This window comes from Camelus bactrianus, chromosome 5 (assembly GCF_048773025.1).
Source record: "Camelus bactrianus isolate YW-2024 breed Bactrian camel chromosome 5, ASM4877302v1, whole genome shotgun sequence".
NCBI lineage: Eukaryota > Metazoa > Chordata > Mammalia > Artiodactyla > Camelidae > Camelus > Camelus bactrianus.
Window position 1 is genome coordinate 9993374 of NC_133543.1, and position 20996 is coordinate 10014369.

The 20996-nt window shown below is 38.2% G+C and overlaps 1 protein-coding gene across 3 annotated transcripts in view; it reads left to right on the forward strand.

The window, feature by feature from the left end:
* NIPA1 (NIPA magnesium transporter 1) overlaps positions 1–20996 on the forward strand; it is a 44769-nt gene that overhangs the window by 11880 nt on the left and 11893 nt on the right. For all 3 annotated transcript variants that reach the window (XR_012506931.1, XM_074363396.1, XM_074363397.1), the window contains exons 2-3: positions 5640–5687; positions 6605–6695. Coding sequence is in view for 2 of the 3 variants with exons in the window: in XM_074363396.1 (XP_074219497.1) it covers positions 5640–5687; positions 6605–6695 (139 nt within the window). In the remaining variant the exon portion in view is untranslated. The remainder of the gene's footprint in view (positions 1–5639; positions 5688–6604; positions 6696–20996) is intronic.

Consider the following 20996-nt stretch of genomic DNA (forward strand, 5'->3'; position numbering starts at 1 on the left):
CAGGTGCATTTGTTGAGAACAGTTACTGGGTAGGGGAGGTATCCTCTGATCTTCTCTGCTTGCCTCTCCAGATGTAGGACCTGCTGCCTTCCTTCAAGCTTGTGACAGGATGATCAGGTCTTGCTATACCTGGGGTAGAGTCTCCACCCTAAGAGTAGGGACTGGGTGAAGGAAGGGAGTCACCAACCTGTTGGATGTACCAACCAGATATTTAGCCTCTTCAAATTGCAATTGGAAGGGATTAGAAATGCTGGAAGCTTGCTCTCCTGATGATTGAGAGCAGAAGGGGAGGGGAGCCCGGTCTTTTTTGGTCATATCAGCCTGGAGTGGAACTTCTATCAAGCTTAGCTGCAGCAGGGAGAGAGGGAGTGGGTCTTGGCCCATGTGCTAAAGACTTACTGTTCTTGCTGAGATTCTGTAGATTTTCTTGAATAAATGTTTCTGCATTTGCTGTAAGCTCTTGGGACAATTTCCAGAGACTTCAAATTTATTTTTGTGCTACTTTATTTACCAGTTATGATTGTTTTGCTGAGGAACTGTCCATGAGTCTCCTCATACCAGCATTTGGAAGTGAACTTTATGACTTTTCATTTTTAAACAAACACCATGCATTTATTAGGTACAGGGACATTTTTTTCTTTAAATTTTTTTTCTTTTATTTTATTTCATTGCATGTATGCATGTCTCTTGACGAACTGGTAGACTTCCTTTAATGAGGTGAGTGCAGATTAATGACTGATTTTTAAGTTTTACTTTTATTGAGGTATAGTTGGTGTACAATACTATGTAAGTTACAAGTGTACAAGATGGTGATTCACAAAAAATTTTTTGTTATTTTCAATAGTATCTTTTTTTAAAACAATTGATATATAATTGACATATAATGCTATGTTTGTTTCAGGTATGCTTCATAATTATTCTATATTTATGGAAATGATCACCAAAATAGGTCTAGGTGACATTTATTATCACACTTAGATACAGTTTTCCCCTGTGATGAGATCTTTTAAGATCACTTGTTTAGCAACTTTCATACACTATACAGTATTGTTAACTACAGTCATCATGCTGTACATTGCATCCCCAGGACTTACTTATTTTATATCTAGAAGTTTGTACAATTTGACCCCCTTCACACCCTACCTATGGCAACCACCAGTTTGTTCTTTGTATCTGTGAGTTTGGCTTTTATTTTTAATTTTTTATTGAAGCATAGTTAATTTACAATATCAGTGTTTTAGGTGTGCAGCAGAGTGATTCACTTATGTGTATGTGTGTATGTGTGTGTGTGTATATATATACACACATATTTTTTTCAGATTACTTTCCACTGTAGGTTATTATAAGATACTGAGTATTGTTTCCTGTGTTATATAGTACATCCTTGTTGCTTATCTGTTTTATATATAGTGGTGTATACCTGTTAATACCATACTCCTACTAATTTATCCTTCCCCCCTTTCCCCTTTGGTAACCATTAGTTTGTTTTCTGTGTCTGTTAATCTGTTTCTGCTTTGTACATAAATTAATTTGCATTATATTTAGATTCCACATATAAGTGGTATTGTATAATCTTTGTTTTTCTCTGGCTTATTTAGTATGATATTCTCTAGGTCCATCCATGTTGCTGTGAATGACAATATTTAATTCTTTTTAATGGCTGAGTAGTATTCCAGTATATGTAAATGTGTATGTGTGTATATATATATCTATATATTTCTCACATCTTCTTTATCCATTCATCTGTTGATGGACACTTAGGTTGCTTCCATGTCTTGGCTATTGTAAATAGTGCTGTTGTGAACTTTGGGGTGCATGTGTCTTTTCAAATTAGAGTTTTTGTGTTTTCCCTATATATACCCAAGAGTGGAATTGCTGGACCATATGGTAGTTCTATTTTTAGTTTTTAGGCAACTGCCATACTCTTTCCGTAGTGGCTGCATGAATTTATATTCCCACCAACAATGTAGGAGGATTTCCTTTGCTCCACACTCTCTCCAGCATTTATTATTTGTAGATTTTTTGATGATGGCCATTATGGCCAGAGTGAGGTGATACCTCATTGTGGTTTTGATTTGCTTCTCTAATAATTAGTGATGTTGAGCATCTTTTCATGTGCCTTGGTCATCTGTATTTAGGTCTTCTGCCCATTTTTTGATCTTTTTTTTTTTTTTTTGATACTGAGTTGTGTGAAATGTTTGAACATTTTGGGAATTACCCCTTGTTAGTTGCATCATTTTCAAATATTCTCTCCCATTTCATAGATGTCTTTTTGTTTTGTTTGTTTCTTTTGCTGTGCAAAAGCTTTTAAGTTTACATACCATTTGTATATTTTAGCCTTTATTTCTTTTACTTTGGGAGACTGGTCTAAGAAAATATTTTTACAGTTTATGTCAGAGAATGTTTTGCCTTTGTTCTCTTCTAGGACTTTTATGTTGTCATGTCTTATATTTCGGTTTTTAAATAATTTTGAGTTTATTTTTATGTATGATGTGAGGGAGTGTTCTGATGGCTGTTCAGCTTTCCCAATACCACTTGCTGAAGTCTTTCTTCTATTGTATATTATTGCCTCCTTTGTCATAGATTAATTGACCATAGGTGTGTAGCTTTATTTCTGGGCTGTCTGTTCTGTTCCATTGATCTCTTTGTCTCTTTTTGTGCCAGTACCACACTGTTTTGATTACTATAGTTTTGTAGTATTGTCTGAAACCTAGGAAGGTGATGCCTTTTTTCTCAGGATTGCTTTGGAAATTCTGGAACTTTTTTTTTTTTTAATATAAATGCTGCATATAAGTAAAAGACATTGTCTAAACTAGCCACAGTGTGATTAGCACATTTGGGAAATTCAGTGTTGATTCTGTACTAATGGTTGATAATTGTTCTGCAGTGTTCACTGCAGAGCATTCTTAGACTCAGCTATACTTTCTGACGTATAGGACATCATGGGCTGCAGTTGCAGACCCACTCGGGACATGGGACAGGAGCCACAGCCAGTGTCAGCCCCCGCTGCTGCAGGCTGGCAGCAGAGGCAGAGCATTGCTTAGAGGCTCAGAGGCAGGATTGCAGCAGATAGTGCCACAGCTGGGCAGCTTTACAAGCCTAATGCCCCCCAGTATATGGTCACAGAGGCAGAGCTTCCAGGCCCCACAAGAGCTGTGCCTGTGCCCAGAGATTCTGTCCTCAGGGGAGCCCGAGTGATAATGTTCAGTAGGTGTTCACAGACCTCCAGTCAGGTGCCATTTGCCCATCAGAAGTCATTTTTACCTTAAGTGTTGCCCCCTGCGTACGTGACTGTCAGCTTTATAGAGCCAGAAAGTGGACCATAAGTCATATTCTCTTGCAGAAAGTGGAGAGGTTTTGTTACTCTGTTGTCTACAATAGCCCACATTCAAGTTTTGCCATTTGCCCCATGCTGTCCTTTGTAGCAACCTTTTTTTCCAACTAGGGTCGTGTATTGTGTTTAGCCACATCTCTCTTTTTTTAATTGAAGTGTGGTCAGTTACAACGTGTCAATTTCTGGTGTACAGCACAATCTCCCAGTCATGCATATGTATATGTGTATTCATTTTCATATTCTTTCTCATTACAGGTATTACAAAATATAGAATATAGTTCCCTGTGCTGTAGAGAAGAAATTTGGTTTTTATCTGTTTTTATATATAGTGGTTAACATTTACAAATCTCAAATTTCCAAATTTATCCCTTCCCACGTGCTTCTTCCCCCCTGGGTAGAACCATGAGATTGTTTACTATGTCTGTGAGTCTGCTCCTGTTTCGTAGGTGAGTTCGTTAGTGTCCTCTTTTCTCTTTGTTCTTTTTTTTTTTTAGATTCCACATATGAGTGGTACCGTATGGTATGTTTCTTTCTCTTTCTTGGCCACATCTCTTTAGTTTCCTTTCATCTGCAGTAGTTCCCTAGCCTTTGTCTTTCATGCCCTTGCCATTTTGGAAGAGCGTAGGCTAGCTGATGTGTGGACTGTTTGTTTCCTCGTGATTGGATTCAGATGGTGCCCTGTGGCAGGTGCACCACAGATGTGATGTGCCCTTCTCAGTGCACCCTCCGGAGGCATAGGATATTGGTTTATCCCATTGCTGATGGTGTTAACTTTGACTCTTGGTTAAGGTGATGTCTGTCAGGATCTTAGAGTGCTGTAAAAAATAACTTTTTCTTTTTGTGATTAATAAAAAACCGATGGGGGTGATTCATGGAGACTACGTGACAGTCTTGTTCCTCAGCAAACTTTCAGTCACTTGTCTTAGTCTCCATTTATGGTTCTTGCCTGAATCTGTCTTTACTGTGATGTTACTAAATGATGATATTTGAACTTGACCATTCCTCCTACCCTGTCGTTATTATTGGTCCTGTTTTTTAAAAAGTCCTTTTTAAATACCTGTAGCTCTGCTCCTCGGTGAAGCAGGCTGGCTTCTATATGTTCATTATATCAAATTACTGAGACTTAAAACATCCAATAAGAATCAGATATTCTAATCTGAAATGGAAAAACGTACTCCAGACTTTTGACATATCTGAAGGACAGAAGGAGGAAGGGATGTGGTGGGGAGACCTGGACAGCTGCCCCTGCACCTCTGCCTGCTTGGACAGCATGGGAACGTAGGAGGGTGATCCACGAGAGCAAAAGAGAAAGTACTGTGTGCAGTGTCAGATTGTCCAGTGAGTGTAAGGGTCTGCTTTCAACCATTTTCAAATGGTTATAAAAAGAGCCATGCCACAAAGGTTCTATTACTGACCAGGGTTGTTGGACTTGTTAATCATTAGAAATTGGTAAGAGGCCAGATGAGAAATTCAGGCAAGGCTTTATTGAGACTCATGCTGTGAGTGAAGGAGGAAGTGAAAACAAATAAGAGTTTCCCTTGCTTGCGCTCTGAGGGTGGGGTGAACTGGTCCCTTAAATGGGTGAGGGTGGAGGTGGACCTGGTAGCAAAGGTGGTGTGCCCACCCCCTTGGTGATGCTGTGTGCAGGGATCACAAGCAGGGCCCTGCTTCTGCTCCCAGCACCTCAGAAGTGGCAGTTGGGTTTTGGTCTTTTTGTATTTTTTTGCTCATAATTTGCTCCAACTGTGTGTGCAGTTATTTTTAGTCCCTTATAGTTTGTTTGTATTCTGCTGCTCCAGGAGATGTCTGTCCAGGTGCAAGCACTGCACCAAAGGGCCCCAGACCCCAGGACCCAGCCTGTCTCAGGTCTATATTATGAACATTGAATAACCTGTTTAAGTAGCAAGTCATTGAACCCTGTGCTAGTAAAATTATCATATAAATAGGTTTCAGTAAATGCATGAGAGAATTGGACTTTGAAGGCTAAATCTCATTTGAAATCAATATGTAAAATGTTATTCCAAAGAACATTTATGTCTCTGGATGATGTGTTGAGTGAAAAAAAAATTTTATCAAGATTGTATTTGTTTGGGCCCACTTGTGTTGGTTGCAAAAAGTATCTTTGCCACTTTTAGTGATTTCTCATGCTGCTATTTATAGACTAATTCAAAGATTCTTTGTCGGATAAATAAGCAGAATGGCATTCATTATTCTTTTCCGTTTTAGCTTTTATTTAAAAATTCCTCTTAAGTATGTAGCTTGTAAATCTCTTGCTTCATACTTCGCTGACATTCCTCTCTTATAGGTACCTCCTATTTAACAGACATTGTGTGGTGGGCAGGCACAATTGCAAGTAAGTACCTGCGTGGTGAGGAACTTGCTCTTTTTTCTTAAGGTCAGTCACTTGTCTGGCAGGGCTGGAGCGGGTGGGATGACTCTAGCTTGTTCTTTGGAATGAGGACCAGAAGTGTGGGAGGCTGTGGAAGGAGGAGGCAGAGGTTTCTGCTGCCTGCAATTAGCCCTGTATTTTGTCCAGGTCAGACTGTCCTGGGTCCGAACAAATTAAAACAACTCCTGCTTCCTCATCGGTAGTTGGGCTGTTGGCATCTGCTCAACACAATTGGTTTTACAAAGGAGAGTTTCTTCGCCCAGCCTCACGATCAGAGGTCATGTGCTGTAATGGAAAAATAATAAAATTAGAGTTCAGAACTTGAAATATATAAAGAAGAAAAATTATGTTAGATATTTCCAAAATATCACGAGGTCTATTTGTCACACATTGTCTTTTAAGCAAGAAATTTTCCAGCAGACGTGGATTCATTGGAGAACTCCCGTTTAAGCTCTCTCTCAGTGCAGCCCCGGGTGCAGTCCTTTGCAGGCAGTAGTTTCCCCGTGATGTGCCAGCAGCATGTCACTGGGATAGATCCCAGGCTGCTTGAAGGGACATGGGACGTCTACACAATCTGTCTTAAAACAGATGTTGAGAAGAGAGTGGAAATATACTCTGCGCCGCCCCCACTGTCAGTCACTGCCGGTTAGATTGGGAATTCCCATAGAGGGTTGAAACTACTCCCCTGGCAGTTGGCCAGTGGCACCATGGGGCCTGCTGTCCTCAGGACCCTGAAGCATGCAAATGAGCCCCACATTTCCTTCCTCACGAGCAATGGAAAAGAAGTAGCCGTTTCAGAGCAGGGTCTTGCAGAATTCAGCTCTGTGATGAGTGCTCAGAGTTTGTCATTGCAAGTGACATCCTTGTGGTTCTCTTGACAGTGGCTGTTGGCCAGATTGGAAACTTCCTGGCTTACACGGCGGTCCCCACGGTCCTGGTGACTCCTCTTGGTGCCCTTGGAGTGCCGTTTGGGTGAGAGCTGCGATTCTGTGTTTTGGTTTTTAATACATAGTTTAACTTAAGAAAACTTTTCATTTTATTTTTATTTTATTTTATTTTTTTATTGAGTTATAGTCAGTTTACAATGTTGTGTCAATTTCTGGTGTACAGCACTATTTTTCAGTCATACATGAATATACATATATTCACTTCTGTATTATTTTTCACCATGAGCTCCTACAAGATCTTGAATATATTTCCCTGTGCTCTACAGTGTAAACTTGTTTATCTTTTCTATATATACTTGTCATTATCTACAAATCTCAAACTCCCAGTCTGTCCCTACCCACCCTGACCAGCCACCACAAGTTTGTATTCTGTGTCCCTGAGTCTGTTTCTGTTTTATATTTAAGTTCATTTGTCTTCTTCTTTTTTTTTTTTAAGATTCCACGTATGAGTGATATCATATGGTAATTTTCAAAACTTTTCATTTTAAATGTTTCTGTTAAAATAATAAAAGTAAAATTGGAACTGGAGATAAGTCTTCGGAATCGCACACCATATGGTTTAGTTTTACCCATTCAAATTTAGTTGTGTGGATTATTAACCCTCTCTTAGACATGTGCTTTAGTATATTTCAAATCCTACCTTACTCATGGGTCCCAGTGAATGTGATGCCATCACTCTTCTGCTCTTGGCTCTGGAAGACTTCCTGGAGTCTTCCCAGCTCCTTGGCAAGTGATTCTGAGGCATCAGTAAGCAAAACTAGTCAGTTAGTGTTTTATTTGGGTGCCTAGCATCCCCTGCTGGATGCTGGGCAGTCCCCCGCCACAAGAAATTATGGAGGTTGGGCCATGTGACACACGGGCACCCATGGATGTGAAAGGATTTACGACTCACAACAGTTAGCAGCAAACGGATCACCCAAGCAGGATGGCTCTGGTTTGTTCTGGAGTAGAACAGAAGCAAGGCAGGGCTTTGGGGGTTTTTATTACAGTTAGGAGGTGAGCCGGGTGGAGATTCTCATGCTGAGGCTGGGAATTGAAATTTTAGTGCCAAGGGTCTGAGGATGCCAGAGCCTGAGGGTGTGAACAGTCCTTCTTATCAGGTTGCCCGGATATGGAGCAAAGGTGAAAAGAGAGGACTTTGGACATGAAAGCTGCCAGCTACCACAAATGCAGTATTTCTCTTTATTACACTTGGCTTACCTACAAAATGATTTTATAAGACATTTGTTAAGTATATTAACACATATCTTCATGTGAACCTATTTACATTATTTTACCTTTGAAGAAATCATTGGTAAACAGAGATACAAGAGAAATAAAATCCAGGTTTCTAACTCACTGATACATTGGTTTTCTGCTGTATTCCAGACAGACTTCCAAATCCTTGCAGAGAAGTGTGTCTGTGATAGATGTGTTTAATTGTTTATCTTAAATCACTCAGGCTTCAAGGGTCTGTGGCCTAAAAAGCACGGAAGTGTTTTCCACACGTGAACCTTTGAAAATGTGTTTGCAGTAAATTGTTCCAAACATACGCCTAGTGTCCCATGTGGCTTAACATCACTGTGCATTTTGTATATCTTGGATTTCACAAGAGGTGCTCTCATTGGAGAATCGGTACTTCAGCTTCTCAAAGTCTCACTTCTCACCCAGTCTCACCCTCTGTTTCCTGAAAAATAATCAGGCAAATAAACGACCCAACCCTGTGACCTTTGCACATTTAATGTGCACGTATTAAAATGCCTTCCTCCATTGATTTCCAAAGAATGGTTCTCATGCACTGTGATAATTGTCTTCTCACCAGAGGTGTTCACTGCTCCACGTCTTCAGAAGATGTTTCCAAAAGAATTGTGAGATGGCATTATAGTTAAAAAGAGTGCTTTTGACTCAAGATCCCAATGAAAGATTTTTTAAAAAGAAGAAAATTAAAATTAATTTGGAAAAAATTAAGATATCAGTATGTATATACATATGTAATGTGTTTCAAAAGAAGTTCTATTCTTGATAATGGGATGAGGTTGCTAGAATTATATAGAAACAGAAATGAAAAGAGTGTGGCACTGGAAAAAAGTGTCTGTGTATCAGTGAAATAGAATAGAGAGCTCCCAAATAGGTCCGCTTTTGTCTGCGTGGTTTAATGTATGATAAAGTGATCATCACAACATAGTGCTCTTTAAGATGTTTTAAAAAATATTTTATTTGGAATTAATTTCCAAATTACAGAAAAATTGTAAGCTTAAGGATAATCAAAACAGTATTCTGGGGGAGGGTATAGTGGTAGAGTGCATGCATTGCATGCATAAGGTCCTGGGTTCAATCTCCGGTACCTCCATTTAAATAAATAAAAAACAAGTAAACCTAATTACCACCACCCCAAAAAACTATCCATATACCCCTCACCCAGACACACCAGTTGTTGACATCTTACCCCACTGGCTCCATCATTTGCTTTCTCTGTATCAGGCTTTCTCAGCCTCGGTACGATTGACATTTGGGACCAGATAATTCTTTGTTTTGGGGGCCTGACCTGTGCACTGTAGGGTGTTCAGCAGCATCTCTGGCCTCCATCCACCAGACAGCAGGAGCCCTCGCTCCCCAGAATGTCTCAGACATAAGCAAATGCCTTCTTGTGGGGCAGATCAACCCTGGTTGAGAAGCACTCTTTTGTTATGAATGTGGTATTTGTTTTGTTTTTTGGAGTTTTTTTTTTGATCCATATGAGAGTAGTTATGTTTATATGTATAGATCTCTCTCTCTATATATATATCTATCATGATTCTTCACTCTTAAAGACTTTGACTTGTATTTCTAAGACTAGGGACATCCTCTTTATAACAATAGTGTCAATTTTGACATTTAACATTTTAACAAATTTTGACAAATTTAACATTGCTATAATAAATGTATCTAATCTTCCTTCCCTATTCCAATCTTGTTAATTGACCCATTATACCATTAGTCTATACCATTATCCTTTATACCATTACTATTCCTTCTAGTTCAAGATCCAGTCTAGTATCAGGAGCTGCATTTAGTTGTTATCTCTCTAGTTAAAAAAAAAATAAATAGAACATCAGTTTAAATCCTAATGATAGCATCTTCAAAATATGATCTAAGTGAATTAGGCATTATATACAGGATGTCCACCGAGTGTGAAAATAGAAACAAGAACATTGAATGGCTCATTGATGCCACATTTGGTGCCTGACCTGTGTGATGGCATTTTGTGATATGCCTAGGTGTGTTGTCCCACTCAGCAGTGCGAAGTGTGCTGCGTAAATCTGCAGTGAATCCAGGGTATCAAACAGCATCTCAATCAGCACCTGCCCGAACATCTGTGGCACGTGGCCACTGAGACTTTCCATCTCTGATTTTCACTGAAAAGACCTACGTCTCTAGCACAACCCAGAGTAAATGATGTAAAGATTTAATCTGTAAAAGAGGAGGAAAAAAAAAGTTTAGCTATGTTCCCAGAGTTTATGGCCTATGTATAAGAAAACTCTTGTAATATGTTTCAAATCTTAGGATAAGAAGTTTCAAAAGTTTGAAGAAATAACAATGAAAATGTTAATTTTCTACAATAAAAGATAAGTAGAATGGAAAAAAGGTTTCAACCAAATATGACAATAATTAAAGTGATGATATAAAGAATTTCTTAAATTGACCAAAATAATATGAAAATCTCAATAGAGAAAATGATAAAGAGTAGAACGTACCACTTTATGCATAGGAAAATAAGTTTATTCCACTAATGTTAAACCTCATTTTCAATAAAATGCACATAAGCAAATAGATATAATAAACATCATATATACGTACACAAACATGAGGAAGAGGAAATAGAGCTATATAAGAGTAACATTATTATATCGCACTGGAGATAAGTTAGTATCAGTTTGAAGTGTATTCTGATAAGCCTTGGAGAAACCACAATGGAAATAACTCAGAAAAAGTACAGTGGAAAAAAGCGTTTCAGAGCTCTGAAATATATAAAAGAAAACCTGACAGAATAGAGAAATAGAAAATTCAGCAGCAATAGTCAAGGCCTTCAATAACCCACTTTCAGTAATGGATAGAAAAACTAGACAAATGATCAAGAAGAAAATGGAAGACTTGAATGGCACTATAAACCAACTAGGAGAGACATCGATAGAACACTCCACCCAGCAACGACAGAGTTCACATTCTCCCTGAGTGTACGTGGAACATCCTTCAGATTAGACCGTGTGGAAGGCCATAAAGGAATCATCAGTAAAATTGAGAGGATTGAAATAATTCTTTGACAACAGTGGAATGAAATTAGAGAAATCAGTGAAATCTGTGAAATTCACAAATATGTGAATTAAATAACTCACTACTGAATGAACAATGGATCAAAAAAGAAATCACCAGGAAAATTAGAAAATACTTTGAGATGGATGAAAATGAAGAGACAACATACCAAAGCTTATAGGATTCAGCTAAAGCAAAGTAAACCCAAAGCAAGTAGAAGAAAGAAAATAATTAAGATTAGGGTGTAAATAAATGAAATAGAGAACAGAAAAACAATAGAGTAATCAATAAAACCAAAGTTAGTCCTTTGAAAAGATCATCAAAATTGATATGAGTTTATTTAGCTAGACTGAAAAGCAAAAAGAGGGAAGACTTAAAATACTGCAATTAAGAATGAAAGGGAGTATTATTACCAACTGTACAGAAATGAAAAGAATTATAAGCAAATATTATAAACTGTATGCCAACAACTTAGATAATGTAAGTGAAATGGACAGATTCTTAGAAAGACACAAACTACCAAAACTGTTTCAAGAAGAAATAGAAAATCTGAAAAGACCTATAAGAAGAGATGGGATTAGTAATCGAAAAATTTCATCAGGGAAAAGCTCAGGTACAGCTGGGTTTCAGTGATTAATTCTACTAAAGAAGAATTAACTCCTTTTCAGCTTACTCTGTGAGGTCAGTGTTACCCTGGTAACAAAATCAAGCACAGCAAAAGAAGACAACAGACCAATTATCTTATGAATATAAATGGATAAGTCATCAACAAAATACTCTAAGTGAATCCAGCAATATGTAAAAAAGGGTTATATCCATCTAAGTGGGATTTATCTTAGGAATTTAAGGTGGCTTTAATATTAAAAGTAAATTAATGTGATACAGCACATCAGTAGAATAAAGGATAAACACCATATCTCAATAGACATAGAACAGTTATTTTATAAAATTCAACATTGCTTCATGATGAAAATAATCAGTATGCTAAGAATAGAAGATAGCTTCCTAATCTTACAAAGGACCTCTATGAGAAAGCCTTACCTAACATATTTATTGGTTAATGACTGGACACTTTCTCCCTAATATGAACAAGACAGGATGGCCACTTTTGCCACTTTATTCAACGTTGTACTGGAGGTACAAGCAAATGAATTAAATAGTCAAGCAAAAGAATTAAAAGGCATCCGGACTGGAAGGGAAGAAATTGAACTACCTTTGTTAAAGAGGACATGATCATGTATATAGAAAATTCTAAGGAATCCACTGAGAAACTGTTAGAACTAATAATGAGTTTAGTAAGGTTGCTGGATATAAGACCAATATACAAAAATCAATTGTATTTGTATACAGTAGCAGTGAGCAAGCCAAAAAATGAAATTAAGAAAACAATTTCATATACAGTAGTATCAAATGAACAGAAAACTTAGGAATAAATTTAACGAAGTGCAAACCCTGTACTCTGAAACCTACAAAAATATTCTTGAAAGAAATCAAAGAAGACCTAAATAAATGGCCCATTTTCTTAGGTAAGAAAAATTAATACTAGTAAGATGGGAATGCTCCCCAAATTCACCTACAGATTCAATGCAATGTCTGTCAAAATCTCAGCTGACTTAATTGCAGAAATTGACAAGCTATTCCTAAAATTCATACAGAAATGCAAGGGACCCGTGACAGGTGAAACAATCTTGATAAATTAGAAGAGAGTTGGAGGACTCATACTTCCCGATTTCAAAACTTTTTACAGAACTACAGTACACTACAAAACTACTTCAAAATGGTGTACTGGGATAAGGATAGACATGTAGATGAATAGAATGAAATTGAGGTTCCAGAAACAAGCCTAAACATTTATAGTCACTGATTTTTGCCAATGATTCCAAGACAATACAGTGGGGAAACAACTGTCTTTTCAATAAATGGTGCTGAGCCAACTAGATACCCACATGCAAATAAATGAATTTGTGTTCCCACCTCATGCTGTGTAGAAAAATTAACTCAAAATGGACAATGGTGTAAATTTAAAAGCTTAAACTATAGAACTCTTAGAAGAAAACAGGTATAAATCTTTGTGACCTTGGATTAGGCAATGGTTTCTAAAAGTACAAGCAACAAAATAGATAAATTGGGCATCATAAAAATTAGGAACTTTGTCCTTCAAAGAATGCTATCAAGAAAATGAAAATTTGGGGATGGGGAGGTGACATCCCCAAAATGGTGATGTAGGAGAACTCAGCCTCCATCTCCCTGCAAAAATCAACTATCCATGAATAAAAACAGCTCTGGGAGAGGTCTGAAGTCCACTTAAGAAGATTTAGTGGTTCAGTGGAACCAAAAATCTGAGAATAACTGCACAGGAAAAGAAGAAAGACAGCGTCCTTTTGGCAGCGTTACCCCATCCCCTGAGCTGACGCTGCTTGGCGCCATGAGGGAGCTTCCTAGGTAGGAAGAGCTCCCCTGGCAGGGAAATGAAGAGTAGAGTGAGCACCAGTTTCCTCAGGCTTTCAGACCATCACACGGAGGTCCCACCCAGGCTGGCAACACTGACGTGTGTTCACATGGCTAGGAACGTGGAAGAAAAGCGGGAGATACTGGTGATAGCCACACAGGGGGAGTGATTGTGGTTCACAGGGACCTCTGCAGAAGAACTCAGATTTCACTACTGAAGAAACTAACAGCCAGCATGACCACCATGGACGCCTGCGTATTTCACCAGCTTTTGCCCCACAGGTATTTACCGTCACTGATGCCAGCAGCCCGAGTCCCTCCTTGACCCTTTCCCCCACTCCCCTCTCCTGTCCTTGGGGAGCCTGGGAACCACACTAACATTAAAAGGAGGGAGTAAAAGGTTAGAGCTCTGTGTGCAAAAGAAGTTAAACTGTTATCAATGTAAAAAAGACTTATATCTCTAAGATACTTTAATGTAAACCTCATGGTAGCCACACAACAAAACCTTCAGTAGATTCACAAACAAAAAAGAGAAGGGAATCAAAGCATACCACTATGGCAAATTGTCAGCTCACAAAGGAAGGCTGCATAAGAGAAGGAAAGGTACAAGGGAACTCCTCTAGTAAGCCAGAAAACAGTTAATGAAATGGCATTAATAAGTCCCTACCTATCAATAATTACTCTGAATGTTAATAGATTGAATTCTCCAATCAAAACAGAGTGGCTAGGTGGATTTAAAAAACATGATTCTGCTATATACTGCTCACAAGAGACTCACTTCAGCTTCAAGGAAACACAAAGGGTCAAAGTGAGGGGATGGAAAAATATCTTTCATGCAAGTGGAAATCAAAAGAGAGCAGGAATAGCTATACTTATATCTGACAGAATAGACTTTAACCTGAAAACAGTAACAAAGAACAAAAAAGATCATTAAATAAAGTGGTCAGTTCATCAAAAAAAATAACAATCACAGATATATTTGCTCCCAGCATCAGAGCACCTAAATATATTAAGCAGATATTAACCAATCTGAAGGAAGAGATAGACAGCAATACAATAATAGTAGGGAACTTCAGTACCCCACTTTCAACAATGAATAGATCATCTGTATGGAAAGTCAACAAGGAAATGTTGGGCGTGAACCCTGCTTTAGCTCAAATGGACCTGAACAGACATATAGGGAACATCGTATCCAACAGCAGCACAGAATACATTCTTCACAAGTGCACAGGAAGCATTTTCCAGTATCAATCATATGATAGGTCACAAATAAGTCTTAACAAATTTAAAAAGATTGAAATCATACCCAATATCTTTTCTGATCACAGTATTATGAAACTACAAATCATTAACAGAAGGAAAGTTGGAAAATTGACAAATGTGGATAGTAGATAAAAACTCCTGAACAACCAGTGTGTCAGAGAAGAAATCAAATGGGATATCAGAAAGTATCTTGAAACAAATGAAAATGGAAACATAACATATCAAAACCCATGAGATGCTGCAAAAGCAGATCTAAGAGGGAAGTTTACAGCAATAAATGCCTATATTAAGGAAAAAGATCTCAAACAGCCTAATTTTTCACCTCTAGGAAGGTGGGAACTAGTGAAAAAGATAACTATCCCCAATGTAGGCAGGAAGAAGGAAATAAAAAGAAGAAAAGAAGTAGATGAAATAATGTCCAAAAACAATAGGGAAGATTAACAAAACTAAGAGCTGCTTTTTAAAAAGAGATAAAATTGACAAGCTTTTGGCTAGACTATTGAAGGAAAAAGAGAGAAGACTCCAATAAAATCAGAAATAAAAGAGGAGATATTACAACTGAACCACAGACACAGGAAGGGTCACAGGAGACTACTGTAAACAATTACACATCAACAAATTGGACAACCTATTAAAAAACAATAAATTCCTAAAAACATGCAACCTACCAAAGTCTGAATCATGAAGAAATAGAAAATCTAAATAGACTAATTGTTAGTAAAGAGATTGAGTCATTAATTAAAAACATCCCAACAGAGAAAAGTCCAGGAACAGATGATTTCACAGGTGAATTCTATCTAACATTTAAAGAAGATTCTTTCCAAAAAAAGAGGAGGGAACACTTCCAACATTTTATAAGGTCAACATTACCGTTATACCCAAACCAGACAGAGGCACTACAAAAAAGGGAAATTGCTTACCAGTATAACTGATTAATATTGATGTAAAGATCCTCGGTAAAATATTAGCAAGTCAAATTTAACAATACACTAGAAAATTGTATACCATGATCAAGTGAGATTTGTTCTAGGGATGCAAGGATGGTTCAACATCCACATCAAATCAACCAAAGTGATGCACCGTATTAACAAAATGAAGTATAAACATCATATGATCATCTCAATAGAGGCAGAAAAAGCATTTGACAGAATTCAGTATCCATTCTTGATAAAAACTCTCAACAAACTAGGTGCAGAGGGAACATACCTCAACATAATCAAAGTCATATATGACAATCCCAAAGCTATGTTCATACTTAACAGTGAAAAGCCCAAAGCTGTTTCTCTAAGATCAGGAACAAGACAAGGATGCCCAGTCTTGCCACTTTAATTCAACATAGTACTGGAAGTCCTAGCCAGAAAAAGGCAAGAAAAGGTAATAATAAGTATCTAAATGGGAAGGGAAGAAGTAAAACTGTCTCTATTTGCAGATGGCATATTTATATTATAGAATATCCTAAAGACTCCAAAAAATGCAATTAGAACTAATAAATGAATTCACTGAAGTTGCAAGATACAAAATCAATGTACAAAAACCAGTTGTGTTTCTACACGCTAAGAATGAACTATAAGAAATTAAGGAAACAGTGCCATTTACAATTGCATCAAAAAGGATAAAATACCTAAGAATTAATTTAACCAAGAAGGCCAAAAACCTGTATACTGAAAACTGTTAAGACACTGATGAAAGAAATCAAAGAAGACACAGGTAAGTGCAAAGATACTCCATGTCATGGATTGGAAGAAATAACGTTAAAATGTCCATACTGCTAAAAGCAGTCCACTGATTCAGTGCAACCCCTATCAAGAACCAATGACATTTTTCACAGAAGTAGAACAAACAGTCCTAAAAATTGTTTGGATCCACAGAAGACAAAGATAGCCAAAGCAATATTGAGAAAAAAAGAACAAAACTGGAGGCATCGCGCTTCCTGACCTCAAATTATATTACAAACTATAGTAATCAAAACAGTATGGTATTGGCATAAAAACTGACGCATAGATCAATTGAACAGAATAAAGAACCCAGAAACAAACCCATACATATATGATCAATTAATTTAAGACAAAAATGTCAAGAATATACAATGGAGAAAGGATAAACATAAATGGTGTTGGGAGAACTGGACAGTCACATGTAAAAAATGAAATTGGATCACTATCTTATATTGTACACAAAATCAACTTGAAACAGATTAAAGACTTAAACGTAAGACCTGAAATTGTAAAACTCCTAGAAGGAAAACATAGAAGTAAGCTCCTTGGTATTGGTCTTGGCAATGATTTTTTGGATCTGACATCAAAAGCAAAAACAACAGAAGCAAAATTAAGTAAGTTGGACTATATCAAACTAAAAATTCTGCACAGCAATGGAAATGAACAAAGTACAAAGGGAATTTATAGAATGGGAGAAAATATTTACAAGTCATAGATTTGGTAAGGGGTTAATATCCAAATTATATGGCAGAGTTACTGTATGTCCTAGAAAACCTGCTGTTAGTATGTGACCAAGAGAAATGAAAACATCTGCTCAAACAAGGACTAGTACAGAAGTGTCCGTGGTAGCCTGTTCACAACAGACAAACAGTGAAAACAAACCAAATGTCCATCAACTGATGGACATATACTATATAACATATAATGGTTACATCATATATAATATTATGTAACATATAATAAATGGTAGTGTCCATCCAATGGAATATTATTAGAAAACAAAACAAGTGGAATAAGCATATATATTACAACATAGTCTGAACCTTGAAAACATTATTTTATGTGAAAGGAGCCACTCACAAAGGACCGTATATTGTGTAATTCCATTTATACGAAATGTCCTAAATAGGCAGCTATATATAGACAAAATGGATTCATGGTTGCTTCGGAATGGGGCATGCAGGATGCTGGTGAGTGATGTCTAAGGGTGATAATGAGTTTCTGTTGGTGTAATAGAAATGTTCCCAAATTGATGATGGTGATGGATGCACAGTTCTGTGAATATACTAAACCACTGAATGCACACTTTATTTTTTTTTAACACCTTTGTTGTGGTTTGGTTCCTGTACAGTAAACTACACATCTTTCAGATGTACCACTTTGATGGATTTTGATAGAGGTATACACCTGCATGCACACTTTAGATGTACACATAATTTGCGGTATGTGAACTGTATCTTAATAAAGCTGTTAAAAAGAAAGAAAGAAAATAGAACGATGTCCATTTCAAACTAGTACAGGTTTTCAGAAGATGGAATGACACTGAGTGTTTGGCATCTTCCAGGTGTTCTCGATCTTAAAGTGAGAGTCTTGCACTTAGAAATTTAATCATAGAAAATGATTAGGGAAAAAATGTTTATTATAGCTTTGTGTACCAATATAAATGTCAAACAATATTGAATTATCAAAGGAAATTACTGTTTTATAGCATATTTGAATGGTTTAATAAATGAAAGAAACAAAAGCTCATTTATTGGGCTCCATGTGCCACAGCTGCACTCACACTTCTCACAGGACAGATACAGTAAACTTCCTGGGCGTTCGGGGGGGATGAGGGGACAGACAGTATAGTGCAGCCCATGGTGGGCTCAGGGAGAAACACGTGGACCTGGACAGAGATGAGGAGAGGCTTGGAATGGAAGGAGGTGCTTGGTAGTGTGCAGGCATTTTTGTCGTTTTTTAATTTCAAATTACCATTTATGTTATATCATTGTTTACAGTAAAATTTGGGCAAGCGAGACTAAGACAGTGTTTTGATATTTGGTACTCATTCAGTATGACACAAAGTACTGTCCACCGTCCAGGAGAAGAAAGGTAGAAATTTGAAAGACTTCTCCTTTGGTTTTTCTTCAGTAACCTTCTAGCAATGTATTTACTAAGTAATTATTAATGCTGTGATTTGAAAAAGGTTTGTAGCTACCACTGTCTTGGAAATGCAGCATCAATTTCTTCAAAGATTTGCTTTAGAAAATACCGTCTGAATCATGTAGATACATAGATTCATTCCTTGTCCCAAATAAATATGCGAGCAGAAAGTGAGTGTACTCTAACAGATTTGCCTTTTATGTCACTCAAGAACAATATATTTACATGCACTCTTAACTTTAAAAAAAAGTCTGACTTTTACCTATGAAACTAGCACTCATTTTTTCACTATAAAATATCGCAGCTTTGGCAAGTAAACTGTCCTGATTAAGTTGTTTTCTTAAAAAGTTGATTTGATTTTGTGTGACAGCACATGATATATAATAAAGTATCCAGTCAAGCTAGTCAATCCCTGAGTTTTCCTAAACCCAAATCCCTAACTCGGCAGCATTTTTTGTCCTTTAGTGAATCTTTCCATGGTGTATGTTTCCTTTTGACAGTCTGAATTTCCTCCGTGGCCACCCCTACCGGGGTGTGAGCACTCTCCCGCCCTAGCTGCCCCATGCTTCCCCCTCCCTTTTTTTTTTTTTTTATTGTGTAGAATACATGTAACAAAATTGATCATCTTAACCATCTGTAAGTGTACAGTTCAGTGGTATCAAATGCATTCATAGTATTGTGTGATCACCAACACCATTTATCTCCATTGCTCTTTTTATATTGTAAAAGTGAAACCTTACATCCATTAAAAACACTGCCTCTCCTTGCCCCTCCCCAGCCCCTGGCAACCATAATTCTGCTTTCTGTCTCTGTGAATCTGACTGCTCGAGGGGCCTCACGTAAGAGGAATCATACAGTATATGTCTTTTATGACTGGATTGTTTCACTTAGCATAGTATCTTCCAGGTTCATCCATCTTGTGGTGTGTGCTGGGATTTCCTATGTTAAGGCACAGTGATATTCCATTGAGTGTATATATCATATTTTGCTTATTCATTCATCCATCAGTGAACACTTGAGTTGCCTCCACATTTTAGCTACTATGAATAGTGCTGCTATGAACATGAGTGTACAGATTTCTCTTCAAGACCCTGCTGTCATTTCTGCAGCACACTCTCTGTTTCCTATCACTGTCAATTTAATAGTTTATTGTCTCTCTTGACTTTAAGTTTCTTTCCCCCTCTTTCCGTTGCCTTTTCTGTATCTCATTGCTCCTCACTCCACCCTCCCAGCCCCACCCATGCCCCAGGTGGGGTCGCTGCTCCTCTGTGTTGTTGTGGCTCTGATGCCAACCTGTAATTTGTGCCTCCACCTCAGGCCAGCTCTCCTGGTAGGTGTGTGATTAGGTTTGCAGATCATTTAACTTACGTGGTGGCCAGCTTTTTCTGTAAAGGGCCGGATGGTAAATATTTTAGGCTTTGTGGGCCGTATGACCCCTGTTGCAGCTGCTGGCCTCTGTCATTGTGGTGGAAGGTAGCCAGAGACCAGACTAACTGTGTGGATATGACTATGAGACAATAAGATGTTTACAAAAACAGGTGGAAGGCTGGATTGAGCTTTCAACCATTAGTCTGTTGACTCCTGATTTAAGTCAAAGAGCTCTTGTATGTTTTTCATTGAGTCTCAGCTCAGAACGTAGCAAGCTCTAGTTACTGCAGCCCAGGAAGAGCAAGGGGAGAAAGATTTTGAGCCTAGACAGTTGGAGATTTCCTCCTGGGGGAGGCACCTATTAGGTGGATGCCCCCATTCTGGCCACTGTGGGGTTGTCCATAACCACAGAGGGGAAGCGAAGACTGGTTCCCCACGAGGCGCACACTCAGAAGGGAGCCATTGCCCAGATCCTTTCTAGGTGTGTCCTTAAATGACACTGTGTTTCTAGCATCTCTAAACTGATGCTCTAACATCTGCCCTACATGCATGTGGCGCACGTGCCTTGATCTGGACAGTCCAATAAGGTGCCTGAGCCCCCTTACCTTGGTTCCTGTGTCCCTTGGCCCCTTCTCCCTTCCTTAGGAGGAGGTCTTCTCCTGCTCGGGCATGAGTTTCAAATCTAAACCCACCGAGATCCAGAGCCCACGCTCCAACCACCTTCTTTATTGGATTATCACCCTCCTGCCCTCATGTCCCCAGGACCGGGTGACAGACAGCTAGGGACCGCCCCTGTGCCCAAGAGCCCCCTGATTATTCACATTAGTCAGTCCTAAGCTGCTCACCCTGACTCACACATTCCTTCCCACAGAAACCACAATAAAGGCTCTTGCCACAGTCTCCCCCCCAACCCCAACCCCGTGCCTCCTGACCAGTCCCGGTGCTTCCTTCCCCATGTGGTCCTGCCTGGGGTGCTGTGACCCCCTCATCTTGGAAACTGTGAGTAATAAACTATTTTTTTTCAATGGCAGTTGATTCCTGACCTGTCAGCCTGACTATCCCTCAAATTTTCTGTTATAAACACTCTTATTTTATATCAGTACTGCTTAATTTGTACT